Source organism: Lacerta agilis, chromosome 5 (assembly GCF_009819535.1).
Source record: "Lacerta agilis isolate rLacAgi1 chromosome 5, rLacAgi1.pri, whole genome shotgun sequence".
NCBI lineage: Eukaryota > Metazoa > Chordata > Lepidosauria > Squamata > Lacertidae > Lacerta > Lacerta agilis.
This window is the reverse complement of record NC_046316.1, coordinates 46,083,113-46,101,932: the sequence shown is the minus strand read 5'-3', so window position 1 is coordinate 46,101,932 and position 18,820 is coordinate 46,083,113. Positions and strand designations below refer to the sequence as shown.

Sequence of the window (18,820 nt, the reverse complement as noted above, 5' to 3'; positions counted from 1 at the left end):
CAGGCCATTTATTTAGAATAAGTAATTCACTGTATTGGGGTTAACAATAATTGGTGTGGATATTGGCCCTGATCCAGAATTCAGGAGAGTCTAGGAACAGGATACACATATCCTACCTTTATTCAAGGATCTTTCTTGCCAAAAGTATGATGAGCACTGTCATCTTTGATAAAACCAACAACATGTCTTATGGAAAGAGGGGCTAGTGGCTACCCGAGTTCACACACAAATGGTAGACTTTCTTTGCTGAACACAATCCATCAGCATATACCCCTATCCTCTTGTGGTGGTTGCTTCTGACACAGCAGTCTTGTGTGTCTGTAGACTACTCTCCTGAATCTTCTCTGTGTTCACGTCTTGTTCCACATGTAGATCAGTATTGCTACATGCATGGAGGAGGAATGCCAAGTTTCTGCTACTTAAAGTAAAAAAGTCACGTGTATAAATAACTCATTAAAACCATTACAAGGAATTACAATTGTGGATATTAAAGAATCTGATGTTGTCACTACCCCCCTCCCCAGGCAATTTTTTGATTAGTTTCTAGATGGAAAAATACACTAAAGTTGACTGGTAATAGTATCCTCCATGGGTTATTTCACACATTACACAGCACAAAGCCAGGTTTTTCAAAAATACTCTTGACAGGGTGCCACAGCCAAGCCTGGCTTTCAAACAATTGTACCCATGTGATACAAACTGTTGTTGTTGCACTTGTAACTAACATTTTCTGCCCCTGAAAACGAGTAATGTCAATGTGTACAACAGCCCTAAATTTTGTTGCAAAAATAAGTTTTAAACATTATTGAAAAGCCATTTGTAGTTTCTCATCACTGAAAAAGAAGTTAGGTTGTATGTTCTAAGATGTTTAGTGGGACTGAAATTATTCCAGAATACTTACAGGATGATGATGATGATGATGATTATTATTATTATTCCCCACTCATTTGATATATAATTATCTTTTTAAAATATTTAATACGTCTGGAAATTCAAATTACAGGTGGGTAGCCGTGTTGGTCTGCCATAGTCGAAACAAAATAGGAAATTCTTTCCATTAGCACCTTAGAGACCAACTGAGTTTGTTCTTGGTATGAGCTTTCGTGTGCATGCACGAAATCTGAAGAAGTGTGCATGCACACGAAAGCTCATACCAAGAACAAACTCATTTGGTCTCTAAGGTGCTGGTATCTGAAGAAGTGTGCATGCACACGAAAGCTCATACCAAGAACAAACTCAGTTGGTCTCTAAGGTGCTAATGGAAAGAATTTCCTATTTTGTTTGGAAATTCAAACACAGCTTGAAATGCCATGCAGTTCTTGGAAACATGACAAACTAAATGGTAAATACTGAATTCATTTGTCTTGTGTAGCTGTCTCCCACTTTTAATAACATCAAAAGCTAATCATTTTTGATAATGTAGCCACTACTCCTTTAAGTGCCACCAAGCCACCAGATTCATAATAAAGACAGTCCTTAGGACAAGTGCTGCCTATCTGATGACATCTGAAGACTTCAGGAATCCCTTTTAGACACTAAACAACATCCTCCTGATCTTTCATAGAGAGTCAGTCTCAATGAATGAAAATCAAAATGACTTGAATCGTGTACAAGGGCAATATAGCAAATAAAATCCTTTAAACCATGCAAGGCTCTGATCTTTCAAACCTTTCATGGCAGCAGTCCCATGAGCTGGAAGCAAATGACTACTGTTAGGTTTTTGCTTTTGTTTTTGAATATAAACTTGATACTTTGCCTGCAACTCTTAGTGCTTTACAATTCAAACTATGGTATCATTCTGCAGTAAACTCTATTGGGTCTACTGAAATCATCTTAATCCTAAATGTGTTAATGTGACAATGTCACATATTGGCTTCTGTTGTCGCAGATTAACAGTGTAATCCTATACATATCTATGCAGAAGTAAATCCCATTGTGTTCAGTAGGGATTAATCCTATGTAAGTAGATACAGGATTGCTGCCTTAGTCACTTTGTACAAGGCAAATAGAAGCAGAATCTCCGCCAATCAGTTACAGATGACAATTCTTGGTCATTGTAAATAGCTAACATATATATCTGCCTCACTGGGTTGCACTAAACTAAACTAAAATAGCTGTCTCTGTCATAGCAGAATTCCACTTAGAATGGCAGTAAGAAGAGTCATCTCAGTTCTGTCACTAATTCATACTCACTGTGGCCTCTTTCTACTGATTTCCGGATCTTGCTAAAGTTTTTCCACTACACGTTTGAAGAAAATGGATGCTGCCTCCACACTAACACCAATTCACCCTTGTTGCAGTAGAACAGAGATGGATTGCTCTTCAGATGTTGCACTCCCTCCCATCAGTCCCAGCCATCATGGTCAATGATCAGGGATGAGGGGAGTTGCAGTACAGCAGTATCAGGTGAGACACAGGTTCCCCATAGCTACACTAGATCTAGTTCAGATGTGCTAACACAGTCCATATGGAACATTACCACTGGGTGCCAAATTAACCACACTGGTAGCTACCACTTACTGGCAGCAAGGCACGTAAATGTGGCAGATAAAAAAAATGATAGTCTTCCATACTCACATATATTGCCATAGGAAAATGGCACCGTGCATAAGACCAAGGTCTTATTTCCTTTACATGTGCATGTCTAATGATGCTTCATGTGGAGGGCCAGAAATGGATGTGATTTAAGCAGTGATGCAGTATGGGACTTGAAGGGCCAATGCATCTATCTGGTTAAAAAGTGATTACACCAGCACATTCTATTGTAAGGTTATTTTAGTGGCACAACGACTTCTTACTGAAGTCATAGAATCATAGAGTTGGAAGAGACCACAAGGGCCATCCAGTCCAACCCCCTGCCAAGCGAGAAACACCATCAAAGCATTCCTGACAGATGGCTGTCAAGCCTCCGCTTAAAGACCTCCAAAGAAGGAGACTCCACCTCACTCCATGGCAGCAAATTCCACTGTCAAACAGCTCTTACTGTCAGGAAGTTCTTCCTAATGTTTAGGTGGAATCTTCTTTCTTGTAGTTTGAATCCATTGCCCCGTGTCCGCTTCTCTGGAGCAGCAGAAAACAACCTTTCTCCCTCCTCTATATGACATCCTTTTATGTTTGAACATGGCTATCATATCACCCCTCAACCTTCTCTTCTCCAGGCTAAACATACCCAGCTCCCTAAGCCGTTCCTCATAAGGCATCATTTCCAGGCCTTTGACCATTTTGGTTGCCCTCCTCTGGACACGTTCCAGCTTGTCAGTATCCTTCTTGAACTGTGGTGCCCAGAACTGGACACAGTATTCCAGGTGAGGTCTGACCAGAGCGGAATACAGTGGTACTATTACTTCCCTTGATCTAGGTGCTATACTCCTATTGATGCAGCCCAGAATTGTATTGGCTTTTTTAGCTGCTGCATCACACTGTTGACTCATGTCAAGTTTATGGTCTACCAAGACTCCTAGATCCTTTTCACATGTACTGCTCTCAAGCCAGGTGTCACCCATCCTGAAGTCTCTTCTTCCTTTCACTCTCTGCACAAATACCTTGGCTTGGTGGATAAATTGGTTGCCACATTGTTTTATACACGTAGTGTATCCAATCAGCTGATTGGAAACTCCATTGCCTCTGCAGGAATACCTCAGCTCAAAGATTGTACTAGTTACTACATCAGATATACTGAGCATGTGAAATAATCAGCTGTTTGGAAGCTCCATATTCTGCAATCCAGCACGGCACGTAGAGGGTCACGCAATACCCACACCTCTGTTTGTGTGAAAGAAAATGGAGCAATACCTACTAGCCATCTACTGTGCTTGTGGTTTCCTGTATTTGGTCAAGAAATTGAAAATTACCAAAGTTTTATACTGTACCTCTTTCCCCAGAAGCAAATATAGGCAGATAATGGTGTTTCTTTAGAATAATTAAGATTCATGTCATTTTTATTCAATCAACAGTAAAATAACTAAACTGTATAATTACAATAAAGACCAACAGTTGTATAGCTGAACTTTTCTGTCTTTTTTAAAATATATCCTCAGAAAGATAAAAGAATTTTAGGTTACTGAAATATTCACAATGGTTGTTTTGTTAATATAGGATATGTTTTTCTTTTCTTTTTTACTTTTTGTCATGGCTAAATGATCATAAACAGAAAAATAAAAGCAGTGTTAGAAAGTTTAATATCGCTCTCTATTTCTTCAGAAATTTTGAAGAAAACGTGTATTACATTTGTATATGACTTACAATGGTTTCACAGCAAGGACTGCAAAACCACTTACATATATAAACATGGAAGAGAATGCTAAAACATTAAAACATTGGTAGCCATCTATAAACACGAAGAAGTTTCATAAAATTCACACTCCAGGAAGACATTCATCATATGTCAACAGCCTGATCCCTTTTTAATATATATACTTCAAAATATGTTTAATTTGACAATAATAATAATAATTAAACAGTCAAGGCCAAAATCCCCCAGGAAATTCTTTATGCAAGGCCTCCCTTGTCTTCTTAGAGGTTTCTGGTCTGCCAAGGGAGCAGGTGACAAGACTGCTGCCTCCTCAGTATGCAGGAGACTTCCTAGGGAGCCACGTCTTTGTGAGGTTCACATAGCAAATATTTATGGAAAGGGCCCAAAACCTGTCAGAAAAATCAAGGGTATCCTGGATCCCCTTTAAAAACAGCTCCACTCCAATTGGAAGCCATGACTGGCTTTGGAACCGATTTCAGCTAGGGTGTGTCTTTGCTCTCATCATACACTGAAATAATTCAAAACTGCACAAAAGCACTCAAATGCTCTGGCTGAGATCCCCTTTATTACAATGGGTCTTGCACAGGAGAACTTCCTGGCTAATTGTGCTGCAAATGAGAGAATCAGGATTCTAAGCTACATGGCCTCTTTTTTATTGGGCAGATTTTTTTTAAGGCGAGGACAAGGAAAACAAGGAAGGAAAGGATGAAATCTGGATGATTTACATGCAATTTGACATTCCATCTCTTTTAAAACATTGCATGTCCCAAAGCCTTCTGGGTTTGGAATGTAATACTGCATCAAGTATTTCACAAGGCTCCTAAGTAACACAAGAAGCGTCCTTTAAAAATTAGGAAATTATAATATAATATAATACAATATAATGAAGTCGGGGATGACAATCCAGAACTTTTTTTTTTTTAGCAAAGTGCTTCAACTTAGCTCCTAGAACTTTTATTTCAGAACAATTAACAGAGGAGGACAGGGAACAAATCAGCTTCATTTTATTTCCTTTTCTTTGTACAAGTCCTTTTGTTAAAGCAGATATGAGGTTTCTGATGAACGTGGGCACAAGCAAGATGAGAGTGCAATTGCCACCAGCATGAGAAGTGTGCTTGGACAGATGCTTATACGAAGAGGAGATGAATTGTCAGAGGACATGTGACTAGTGGAGCCGCCTGCCACGCTTCCTTTCCCAAGAGCATTCTGCAAAACAGAATCATTTCCTTTGGTCACCATATTTTCACCTGCATATCTTTGCATTTTTTCAATGCTCTTCAACGATCCCTACTTTGCTGTGCCTGCAAGCTACTTTCCTCATTCAGACCAGGCAGCTTCACTAGAATGAAGTGATCCAGAAGGTATTGGCGTAGGTAGGAAACGTCTAGTAATACTCATGTTACTTTCAGTGTGATCTGATAATCAACTTTTTTATTGCAAGTTTTCAACACAGAATACAATAAAAGCCAAACTAATCTAAATAAAAATAGAAGAGAAAGGATTAAAAAAGAGAACAAGGGGAAGAGGAAGAGGAGGAAGAAAATAATAATACAAAGCCTTCTATCAAGGTTGTATCTTAACCCTTATTCCACACAAAGGAGGTTGAGACTTCCAAGTGTGATTTGAGATGGTGAGCAAAGCTTATTCATAAAAACAAAATTTAAAAAACTATTGTATTTTAAAGAGAGATTCATTAGTTTGCTGTACAGGTCCTGATGTAGGATACTGAGGCTACATTGGTAAGGCCACCGAGAAAGACACAATGTCAAGGTAGACCTTGCCTTGCTGGAGAATGACATAACCCATACAGGACAGAGGAAAGGAACCTTTTTCAGCCCAGGGGCTGATTCACTTCTGGACAACCTTGGGGGCTCATGCCAGTGAGGAGTGGGGCAGCTAATGTAAGCTTTACCTTTGTACAGTAGGCTAATTGTCTACACACACTCACACACCTCTCTATATTCACCATCCAGACAAGCAAGAGGTATTATTAGTTTTTAAGTACACAGTTCAGCCAGGCAAAAACACTCATGGAGCTTGCAAAGCGGGGCCAGTGACAGTTGTAGCCTGGGAAGACTCCTGTGGGGCATATTGAGAGGCACAGATGGCTGGGCCTGAGTTTCACCACCCCTGATTTAGGGCATAGTCGTACGAGAGCCAGACACTGGAATTTATGTCCCAGTGATGCCCACTGTATTAATGTCCATAAAATAGAGATGCCAGACTCTTACCCATTCCTGCTTTTATTCAGGATAGGCTATGCTTCAGTAAAGGAAAGCCCAGTTGTTAGTTGGTTTTCTGTATATGAGCTGGCATTTTCAAGTAAACTATCTCCTGTCAAAACTGAAGTGGCCTTGACAGGAGTGCTTCACCACCTAGGGTTATATCTATATCTTTTAATACTGCAAAGCTCTGATCCATTTATTGTGTTTTCCAAAGAATTAATGAATGGATTCCCGCAAATGGGGACACAAATGTTTTGATGGGTATGCACATTTGTCAGGTGGTAGAATAGGCCAAAAGTTCCAGGAGAGAGCATTAGTGGTAGGCAAATGGCCAATCCTGTTCCTGGCATGGTTTAAGCAACAGTCATTTCATTTATTCAAGATCAGTATTCTGTCAGCCATAAAATCTGATCGACTATGCTTAAGGGTCTTGCTAAGACCCATGTTCCTGCAGATTACCAGTTAATTACGTTTCATAGATAAAGGGTAATTATCATGTGACCTGAAAATTATGTGCTTCCTAAGAATTAAAAATGCAATTACCTTTCTGCTACATGGCTGAAGGTGAATGGCTATTCTGGACATGGATCTGAGCCTCCTAACCAATACTACTAACAATACTACTACTACTAATGTTGTTGTTGTTGTTGATGATGATGTTGTTGTTGTTGTTGTTGTTTCCATCTGTATTCCACCCTTCCTCCAAAAGGAGCCCAGGGAGGCAAACACATCAATATCATCAAAACATTCTAAAAGCAATCACATTCTCACAGCCAATGATTTCAGTGTTACCAGGATTAGTATCTTTATCAAATGCCTAATGAGGGAGACAGACACACCTCACCAAGCAGGGTATTTGTCAAAGGGAGAACCACCACTGAGCAGGCCATGTCATAGGTTAATACCAACTGGGCATACTTTGCTATTGTATAATAATATACAATTACTGAAAATTCTAATGAATTCATTAAAGGCAATAATTGTTTTGGATGACTAAGGTCAGGAGGATGGGGGTCTTATAAGCTATACTTTGCTGCTGCTGCTGCTTCCCAGCATTGCCTATTTTGGCAGGGCTGGCAGATTAATCAGTAAGAGGGACTGAGCTCGAGGCTGTCACTGCTATCAGAACTAACTACAACAATATAGGATGGTGCAGGATTTGCCTCCACAATCTCTGCAGGGTGTAACCTATAGCCCTTTTAGAAGAAAGGCTCCAAAAACTTTATTAAAAGGAATATTTTTGCTAGTAGCAATTGCACAAGGTGAAAAATCTTACCCCATTCACACACAGTTCCGTGGCTACAGATTCATTGAAACTCTGCTTTGGTACCTGTAGAAAGACAAAGAGGTGACTATATAAGTATATTTGGTCAATAATATTGGAGGTGGCATTGCTGATTATTCTAAGAGAATGAAAAAGCAGTGTACCCCCAAATCACTAACCTGAATGGAATAGTTATTCTCATAATAATAAAAACTGGATTACTCAAGAGTAAATGGTCTATTCACATAGCCCAAATGGTCACCCAGTTGTCCTTTGGGTATAAATGTATCCAATCAAATGGTGGATAGTTTTGTCACTGACCAAAGTTGACTGAGGCTGCAGCTCTAATTTGTTCTCATACTATGACTGGCATTTGCTTGTAATTTTAAGTCTGCAGTTTACACTGGGGTTAAATTCTGGAAAGTGTGCCTAAAACCAAAAATTGTGTAGAGTCGGAACACATTGAGTTCAATGGCAGGTGGGATTGCCAAAGTCTTTTTTTCCTGGACATCCACCCTCTTTCCATTTTTATTTATTTAATTTTTCAAGGCACATAAAGCTGAACGTGCACAAATAAAATGTGCATAAATTGCAGGCTTACTATATGGGGGAACAATGTAACTTATGTCTGAACACTACTTTAAGAGATTTTTTTGCCATAGATTTCAAAGCGGGTACTAAAACATACCTGAACCACTAAGCACAAAGGTATTGGGCACGCCCCGCCTAACTATTCCAAGTAATATTTTATATTGTTTGATGCTTGTAGTGGGTCATGCTGGTATGCAATTAGAGGTCTAAGGGCATGCTAGATGCTTCATTGGGAAAGGAAGATGGTACTCATGATGTTTTCAGCCTTTTCAATCTAGTCCAATCCTATAGCTTACAAGCAATTTTGTGCAAGTTTTTGGTCTAAGAACAAGATCTTCCCCGGTCCAACCAAATAAATGCAAATGCATTACAATTTAAAGGCATTACAATAAATCCCTTTTGACATCAGTATCCTACTATTAGTAGCAGCGTAGGATTCTTAAGACTGTACATGCTGTGTATGTTCAAACAGCAATGCATAGCAGTTTGCTCCAAAGAACACTGCTAATTACAGCACTATTTGAAATAACAAACAAACTTTCTATCAGGTACGTTGCAACCCTGGCACAAGGGACCATCTCCCTGCTACCTTCCTAGGTCTCCATGAAAAGGGGGAAGACTCTAGCAAAGCTATCAAGGTGTCATTAAACCAGCCACCCTTTGTTTAACTAAGCATATTAGGTGCAACCTGCATACAGCACAACAGATAATTTCATCAGGAACAAAGCTACACAGCAAAACCGTCTTCAGTTACTTTTCAGCTTAGGAGATAAAATGGATCATAATAACAACATCAGCAAAAAATAGTAAACTGTTTTTATCCTGTAAAGTATAGCTTCTGTAGTTAGAGAAAATAAAGATACATGCCCACTTGCTTTACTTCTGTAAAGCAAAAAAAAAATAAAAATTCAGGGGTGTGGGGAGTTAGCTTCCAGACTGAGATGTAGCATGCCAAGTTTCAAATTGGAAGAGTACATTTTACTGCTGAGTTATAAACCTGTAAAAAGGGGTTATAATGGAAAAGCTGGCATAGACTGTTGTACTATAAAGTAGCAGTGTATCACTAAATCACAGGCAATGGAAGGAATATATATAAAATTCTGTGCAGAGAGCATGATACCCAGTAATTATATCCTAAGGGACAAATCCTTTCTTTTTTTGCCCCAATCTTACAGGACAAAGAGAAACTGGTGTAATTCTAGTGCAAGAAAAATTAATGTCTCTAATAATGGCTTGCACACAAAGCTAGTGTATTGTGCTGATGAGAAAATCAAGAGATAATGTTGCATTAATTCAGAGCAGGATTTCAAGAGCAAGGAACTGTATATAGGCTGAATTACTATATCTTCCCAGTTAAAAACAGAACTTTTAACTTCTACATTTACATTTTGATTTCTAATATTAATGTTCAAGTTTGAAATTTAGCAAAATTGAATGTAATTTGGTCAACATTCTGCAAAGTATCTTCCAACTGGAATACAGATGTCAATGCTAACATTAATATAGTAATACCTCCGGTTGCGAACGAGATCCGTACGGGAGGCACGTTCGCAACCCACAGCGTTCGTAGCCTGAAGCACCGCGTCTGCGCACGTGCGTGATGCGATTTGGCGCCTCTGCGCATACGTGTGATGTCATTTTGTGCTTCTGCGCATGCGCTGAAACCCAGAAGTAACCCGTTCCAATACTTCTGGGTTCGGCGTGGTCCACAACCCGAAAACATGCAACCTGCAGCATTTGTAACCCGAGGTATGACTGTATGGTTAATATGAAAGATTATTGAATAAGTACTGGTGGAACTGATAGGGATTTCCAGTGAGCCACTACTTTGCATTGAAGCCATACATTACTGCAGAATTCAGAGAGAGAATATGTAATTACTATATAGTCGTCTTTCTGAACTTTTCACAACCCTTAACAGTGTGGCATGCAGATTCCAACAAAACTAATGACTGTGTTGCTTTGATTAAATCCCCTAGTGTGGAATTCAGTTACAACGCCCCCCTCCCAGAAGTCTTTTTGTGGGGGTGGTTACATTAAAAGCAAAACCCAACTTTTGAATTTTTTGATAATTTGTCAAGTAAGATCAAACAACATCAAACAACTGAAACTAAATTTGATTAAACCCCTACTTCTTATACATTAGGAACAAAATAGTAACTTTATGAGCAGAATCCACAGTCCCCGCCCCCCAAGTCATGCTTCCTCTCCCCAGGACACATTCTCCTTGAGTACCTTAAGAACTGTGACAATGCCTCTTGCTTGTCTTATGGTGGGTGGAGAGAAATGGGTGTGCATAGAAGAATCCTCTAACTTCTGTGTGGATAAAATGCAGTCTCCTATGCAAGGGTTAAAATTACATCCCTTGCTCCACCGACTTTCCCTCTTTACCTGGTCCACCACTGGAACAGGACCTCCAGAAGGATGTCCAATCCTGTTTTAGCCAATGGTAATCAATCTGTACCCCCCATTTTTATTTGGAGGGGGTAAATTATTCTTGGTAGTGCCCCTAGATAGTAGGACTTTCAGTGTGTCCAGCATGGTAGGTTTTTGTGCCTTTAACTGTGTCCTCGTGTGCAGAAATCAGATGTTTGCAGTATGGGGATAAAAACCTCAAGCTGTGTTTAAAAGTCACAGCTACAGTGGGTGAGTAGTAAGTTCACAACCCTATTAGGAAGCCTTGCAACAAAAGGCTGGAGGAGAGTATCTTCCTTTCCCCAACAATTCTCCAGCCAACCATCTCTTTGAAATATTCATAGCAAACACCACTGCATAATCCTTTGTTCTCTTGATTACAGAGATTTACTATTCATCCAACCTGTTTTCTTAACAGTAGGACACAAACTATAAAGCGCAAAATGCACTTGACTATAAAAATGCAATCAGTTTAACTCTTTTGCTCTTCCTAAACACAAGCTGCATCTATCAGACTTGTCAATAGTGTTTTCTTATTAGCCCAGCGATCCAACAATACACTGCAATATAAATTACTTTCAACTGGGAAAACAAGCAAAGTGCATATCAGAAGCAGAACCTGCTAAAATAAGGATTCAATTCAGCATAAAACAATTCTAGTCCACAAAGCTGAGGTGCTGTGCTATTTAAGATGTGGAGGCAATCAGCCTTGCACTCTTGCACTACAAAGAAGCCTGACCTTTACTTGGGTGCTGAATCAGCTGTAAGGAAAATCCACTGTTAGAGCATGAATATTATCTGTGGTCAGATTGCTTAAGAATGTAATAATCTACAGGCTTACTTTGGAGTAAGTCCTGTTTGCACTAGGTAGGTGGCACGTGCTTTCAAGTAAGGATTGGGAAATACGATTGCTTCATAATTACATACCAGTCTGAAGAATATTTTGCCCAATTCAAATAATATTTTCTCAGTTATCTTAATAAAATTATTTCAATTGGCAGCATCATGGCACCAGACTTGCTTAACAGTCAGCCTGTTGGGGCTTTGATGCACCTCCTTTTCATTTCCAGGACATCAAAGAAAAGCAGACTACAATTTTTAAAGGATATATGACAAAATACTGGAAAACGGAACTGTTTTTTCTTTGCTTTTTAACAATAAAGTGAAAAATAAAATGACTGTTTTACCTTTACATTTTTACCTATAAGAGTGTCCTTTTAAAACAAAATGTCCTGAATATTCTCTCTGCATTAAAAGTAACTGGAAAAAGGAAAAGCTGCTACAAACAGATAAAACAAATAACAAAATCTCCCCCATACAAACCCTGGATATTGTAGATCTGCTGCTTTTAGCTAGACGTGCACCTTAGTACAGCTGTATAAAAAATCCTCTAACTTCACCCCCAGTCCATTAAAATATGAGTGCAGTTTCTGATACACATTCAAAGCTACATTTTCAAGAATCCCTGAGTATCCAACCAAGAGATACAGAACATATGGCCCATACGACTATTTTTTTATCCATTAACTCATGTTGAAATAGTAAGACCTTCAGATTTCTATTTAAGAGAGGGAGGATTTGGGGTCCTTATGGTTGCAGTGATAAGCCTGAGAGTGAGGCTGTAAAAGAAGTGCCCTATGACTCACGGGCAGGAAAGTAAATAAAAAACTGCAAAATGAAGGGGAAATGTTTCAAACCAACATTATTGGGCAATACACTTCCTTTGAAAATTTATTTCTTAAAATAACAATTATTAAATTTCTGGTTTGACAGCAGGAATGGTGAATCTTTTTTTTTTATGAAGGGCTGCTAACTCACAGGAAAAGTCAATTGGAGACAGAGCCAATGGTAGGAAAATCCCCCACGTCTCCCTCCCTTTTTCTGTCACCCTGTGATATATTTGCTTAAGGGCAAACTGGGCAGTTGCTGGGGTGTGTGTGGCAAATTTGGGGAGGTGGCATTTGTATCACCATCAGCCATATACACCGTACACCACCTGTGGCATCTGGGCTGGGATGAGCAGGCATGATCCTGGATTGGGCAGGAAAGAAAAGGTCTGTTTCTAGGGTTCAAAGGGAAACAGTGGTGGGGTGGGGTGTGGGATCCACTTGGATAAGACCTGGAAACTGCCAGATAAAAGAGCAAGTTGCTGCCTTTCCCTGCCTATCATTCCTGCTGGCTGGAAGTGCTTTGTAGGGCAGCTGGTGAGATCTGCAACTGCCAGGGAAGAAGCTGGGGGCGGAGGCGGGCAGTGTTGGTGGCTTCAGGATCAAGGTGAGATCAAAGCAAGGGCCCCCCTCAGCCTAGCAAAAGGGGACACCATCCAGGCAGGGGCTGGCCCCAGTGATCACACCTATCCTTCTGGCTACCACTCCAAAATGCCACCCCCTTCCCTAACATTGCTAGTTGTTCAAGAATAATCCGTAAACAGACCCCTGTGTTGCAATATAGACAAGCTGAACAGTATAAAACAACACGATGGTCAAGCACATGCTTGACCCTACTGAACTCAAACCTACTTCACCCTTCCTTTCCTTGTGTAGAAGTTATTGTTGAAGCGGAGGCAAAGGAAGAACAGAGTACAAAAGAGCCCATGGTGGAAGCTCAGTGATGTCAGAAGTGTCATCTTCTATTCCAGGGGTCAGCAAACTTTTTCAGCAGGGGGCCGGTCCACTGTCCCTCAGACCTTGTGGGGGGGGACTATATTTGGGGGGGGGAAATGAACAAATTCCTATGCCCCACAAATAACCCAGAGATGCATTTTAAATAAAAGGACACATTCTACTCATGTAAAAACATGCTGATTCCCGGACCATCCGCGGGCCGCATTTAGAAGGTGATTGGGCCGCATCTGGCCCCCGGGCCTTAGTTTGGGGACCCCTGTTCTATTCTGCCTTTCAACAGCATCCAGACACAGCCTGCTCCCACCCTTACATTGTGTGCTGGCCAAAGCTCTCTATTAGATGCTTGGGGGAGGCTGGGGAAACAGAAATGAAGAAGGATGTGAGAGGGCCTGGTCTGGTACTACAGCTGCCAAGGAGGTGGAAGCAGCCGTCTTGAGACTAAGGCCACATCTGCACTATACATTCAAAGCAACATCATACCACTTCAAACAGTCATGGATTCACCTAAAGAATCCTGGGAACTGTTAAGGGTGCTGAGAGTTGTCAGGACACCCTTATTCCTCTCACTGAATTACAATTCCCAGAGTCCCCTGGAAAGAGGGACTAACTGTTAAACCACTCTGGAAATTGTAGCTCTGTGAGGCAGATAGGGGGTTTTATATGATTCCTGCTAATCAACCTTGACTCTCTCCCTCTGTGCAAGGTCAGCAAATAACTTTCTAACCATGGCATGCCCTTTCCCATAACTACCATCTTTCCCCCCATGTCACATAAATTTTCTGTGCTACTTCTCCGGCTAAAAAATTCCTGCTCTGTAATCTTCTAGTCTTGGTTGCCATTTGCTCCTCACCCCAAAAAACTACTGTTGTCTTTTTTTCATTTGATGGACTTCCATATTGTAATTAATCTTTTCCGCTGATTTTTGCAGACTTCTATCTGGTGAGTTCTGCTTTTCTAAAAGCACCTTCCAATGTAGGGCATAGTTCAAAACTGACAAGCTAGACACGCAAACCCATTCTTTTGATCAATTCCAATGCTTAAACCTTTGCTAAAGTGCAGATATTTGGGTCAGGGAGCCTTGGATAGGGTATGTGTGCCAAATCAGCCAAAGCTGATTCCTCCCTTCTCTTTGCGTAGCTGTAAATGTTTCCAAAGACATCAGACTGATTCCAAGTGTGAATTCCATGTCATTCATGGTTCTATCTACAATATCTTGTGGACAGTGCTAAGATGCCACCTGCTCTCCTCTCTCTGGCAACAGCTTAACATTAGAGAGCAGAACTCAACAGATATTCATTTATCAATTTAAAATATGCATCCTGGTAACAGCCTTTCAGTGTGATGTACTCACCAGCTAAAGATGAGCTTCCTTTTTCACTCACTCATTTGTTTGATTCAAATACTGTAAACTCTTAGAGCTTTATGCCTCCTATTTTTAGTGGATATTATGCCATTCTCATATGTGACCTTAAAAAAATTGATTTGCCTCCAGCTAACACTTTTTCTGCATAAAGAAGGGCAAAGAAGAAAACAGAACAGTGAAAGCATTTGTGGAATCCCTTTTTGCTAGCTTAATAACTCAGCAGCTTAGGCTGACTGGTTTTTTATTATTTCATATATAAAACTGAACAGTCACTTTGCAATAATTCCAGTTGCTTTGGATTTTAGTATTGTATCTCCTTCCAACATCAAGGCGTGACGATGACTAAAAACACCTTCAGGCTTGGAGTTGTTTGTGAGTAGGGCATTTCTGCAGAGCTATATTTGTCTGTGGACCAAAAGTTTTGGATATGTAGATGCAAACTAGGCATAAGAATACAGCCCTCTGCACGACCACCAATGCCCCAAAGTAGATTCTTCCTGCATAACATTTCCACAATTTGTACTACTTCCCATCTAAGGTCACCCCCCTGCCACCTCTGTTCTTAAGGCCAAACTACATGTAATGTTAAATGCAACACAGATACATTTTCAAATCTGCAGATAGCAACCACTGGTGGCAGTGGGGTGACAATTATACAAATTCTCCTCTGCACTGGGTCCTGCTGAAAATCACACTTATAAGCCTATCAAATTCCCACTCCCTTCCTGCTGTGATCTTGCTAATTAATAGCCCCCATCAGTTGCTTTTTAAAAAAAGAGTACATTAAATGCAAATACACTTTTCATGTCGCTCCAAGCTTAGCCCTCAAAGTTCTAAAAATTATATTCCCTCACTACTTTCCCGGCTTTTCCCAACTTCACAGCACCTTCCCATTTTCACTTGTTTTTCATTATTGTCGTCCACTAATCTCCATTTTCTTATGCCTCTTTTCAATCTTATCACATCAGTTCTTGTCAAAAAGTCAAGGTCTGCTCTATAATCAGAAACACCCAAGTTTGTACTTGGAATAAATTTACTTAATTTTCCTTGCAATGTGCATATAGAATGTGGGTTTCCTACTGACGAGCATGAATTCTTTTTTGGCACTGACTATACACAGCCCTAATTATAATCTACCCATAATAACGTTATTAAAACTTGCCAATATTCAGTCAAGCTATTACCCCCAGTGTCATAATTTGGACAGCTATAAAGTAACGTTTAGTGAGCTCTATAATTTTAATTTAATGAATCTGAATATCAACCATTGAAATTGTATCAATGATATATATTCAAACCTTTTTTAAAAAAATGAAAAGTGTTCTGTAAATCAAAGCACTGAAGTAATTGTCCTTTTGGTACAACAGCATGGTACAATACAACTTGATGGGTCCATTGCTGTTGGCATTTATCCAATTTCTTGCATGTCAACTGGAGAATTATTAGATGTGTTCTTTTTCACGGCCAAGACATGAGTCTGGAAGAAAGCTGGTGGTTTCACAGAACATATGTTGGTGCTGAGAGCCATACTTCTAAGCAACATGCTTAAATTGTGTTAAGCCTATTCTCACATTAAGACGTGCAACTAGGAGTGCCAGTGACTAGCTCTTCTGTTTGCTTCACTTCTGGTTTCAAGTCTCAGTTATCTCAAGGAATTTACAGGGCAGTGAAGGGAATACAGAGAAGTCAGAGATGAAGGTGAAGGGAATAGCCATAGCACAGCAGTAGAACTTTTGCATGCAGAAGGTCTCGGGTTGAATCCTTGGCGCATTCAGGTAGGACTGGAAGAGACCCCTGGAGACCCACTGCCAGTCAGTGGAGACAATACTGAGCTATATGGACCAATGATCTAACATGGTATAAGGCAGTTTCCTAAGAGAGCTCCTACCACTGACTTCTTACTATGGTTGCGTTCACACACAATGCTAAGCCAGACATGGTTTTGTGCAAACATCCTGGCTCCTGAGGAAGAGATCGCAGCTGCTTTGCTATTCCATATGCTTTTTAGGTCAGCGCAACATCTAAGCTACTTAGAGTATCGTCTGTGGTTAAGGAGCAGGTCTGTCCTCCTTAACTACAACCTGTAGCCAAGGTTTTTCTTATATGGTTAAGGTGGAGAGACCTTAACTATGTTCCTATGTTCAGATTACACGTTCATCCAAACCTTGGCTTTGCTGTTGTCCTGCATTGATTTAAACAGTGCAGGGAGGTCTCCAAGCCAGGGGGGGTGTTGATCCCAATCTAGCTACAGTTTGAGAAACAGGTTACTCTCAGTCCATTATTCTGCAGAATGGTTGTAACAGAGTGAGCACATCTGAACAGAGTAGTTTTTATAACTGAGCCAGTACTGCGCTAATGACAGGTTGTGAGATAGCAACTGTATGCAATGCTGAATTTACTTATTCTCCTTCTATAGTCAAGGTGGCTGGGAACATTGACAGAATTGTTGCAGAACAGGGTGTAAAAGCAATTCTACGAAGAGATAATAATTATTCAGAAATTAGCACCAGTAATATCAGTGGGCCTGAAGATCTGATTACTAGGCTCTAAGTATTGCCATTTCCCTTGTATAACTTCCTAATATCTTCCGGTGAATTAAAAACTATAATGCAACATATTCCCCCCCCCCAATTGAAATCTCACTTAACAAAAAACCAATTATAACATCTCTCTGATAATTATGCAGTACATTTCACAAAAGTATGACGCCCCAGTTATCAGATTATATTCTAATTATCAGATTATGCAAAATTATGTTCACAGGAAATAAATGTGTTATGTTTTGGCTACATAAATGAGTGAAATTATAGAAAGCTGTCAAGAAGAGAATATTCAGCATAAACCATGTATGTCCAGTCATAATTTCATGAGACAAGATTTAACTGCTAGGATGTGTAGAAAAAAAAACAATATTGTGCTTCATTCGCAGTGTTTGTGGAATAGCATTAACAATGCAATCTTATGTGTGTATTTGAAAGAAACCCTCAGTGTATTCCTAGTACAGCTTTCACCAGCTCCCATCAGTCCCAATCAAAATTCCAGAGAACTGAGTAACATTCAAAAAAGATCACTACATACAAATACTTTTATACTAAAGGACTAACTATACATTACATTACTTGCATATCTTGCAGCAACCAGAATAACTTTTAAGAAATAATAATCCTAGATATTGGGGGAGGTGATCTTCACTGAGACTGCACAGTGCAGGGAGGGAATATGTATGCCTTTGCTTGCCAGCCACTATCCCAACAAACACGGTCCCTTGTTATACTATGGGATATGTTCCCACAGTATGTAGTGCTGGCCACCAACTTGGATGGCTTTTGAAAGGATTAGACAAATTCATGAACGATAGGGCTATCAATGGCTACTAGCCATGACTGCAATCAGAGGCAGTATGCCACTGAATACCTGTTCTTGGGAATCACAAGTGTGGAGAGCACTGTTGGACCCAAATCCTGTTTGTGGGCTTCACTGTGATCTTATGATGTTGTCATGCTACAGTTACCCTTAGGAAATAGTTCCCATTGGTGTCAGTGGCTCTATTTTCCTAAGGGTAACTGCATCATGGGAGGATTGTCAGAATCATGGGCAAGGAGGGAAGGGTTAAACTGAATGCAGGCTGTGCATGTTCAGAATTTCCCTTTTCATCCCAAGCCTGATACCTAGTATGGCAACTACAGTCCAACAAGTCAGTTTGGGGAGAAGTTGCCTCAAACACAGATGCCATGCTGAGGAACACAGACTTTGCACAATGCTGAAGGGAACTATAAAGGATTGGAATGTATCTCCCCATGGGGAAGTCCCAGAGCTTGTAGGGATGGCCTTCACACAGGTAACATTCCTCACAACTGTAATTTAAATAACAAGGAGACCCAGTGCAAGGTCTCCTAGGAAGATCAAAGCATGTGCTCTACCACTCAACTCTTGCTTTTAGACCACTTTACCTGCAAGGAATAAAACTACAACAGGAATATCGTATTAATCATTTATACATTATGACGTCCTCCAAAACACAGCACTGCATTCAGACACCCCAATTTAAGGACCTGGTACAAAATGGTGTAATAATAGGCACTGGTG

At 40.2% G+C, this 18,820-nt stretch overlaps 1 protein-coding gene across 1 annotated transcript in view; it reads right to left on the bottom strand.

Moving 5' to 3' along the window:
* Positions 1 to 3,920: 3,920 nt before the first annotated feature.
* GFRA1 (GDNF family receptor alpha 1) overlaps positions 3,921 to 18,820 on the bottom strand; it is a 179,197-nt gene continuing 164,297 nt past the window's right edge. Inside the window, exons 8-9 of the mRNA XM_033149568.1 lie at positions 7,754 to 7,807; positions 3,921 to 5,458 (exon numbers count right to left, since the gene is read on the bottom strand). Of these exons, the coding sequence (XP_033005459.1) occupies positions 5,288 to 5,458; positions 7,754 to 7,807 (225 nt within the window). The 3' untranslated portion in view covers positions 3,921 to 5,287. The remainder of the gene's footprint in view (positions 5,459 to 7,753; positions 7,808 to 18,820) is intronic.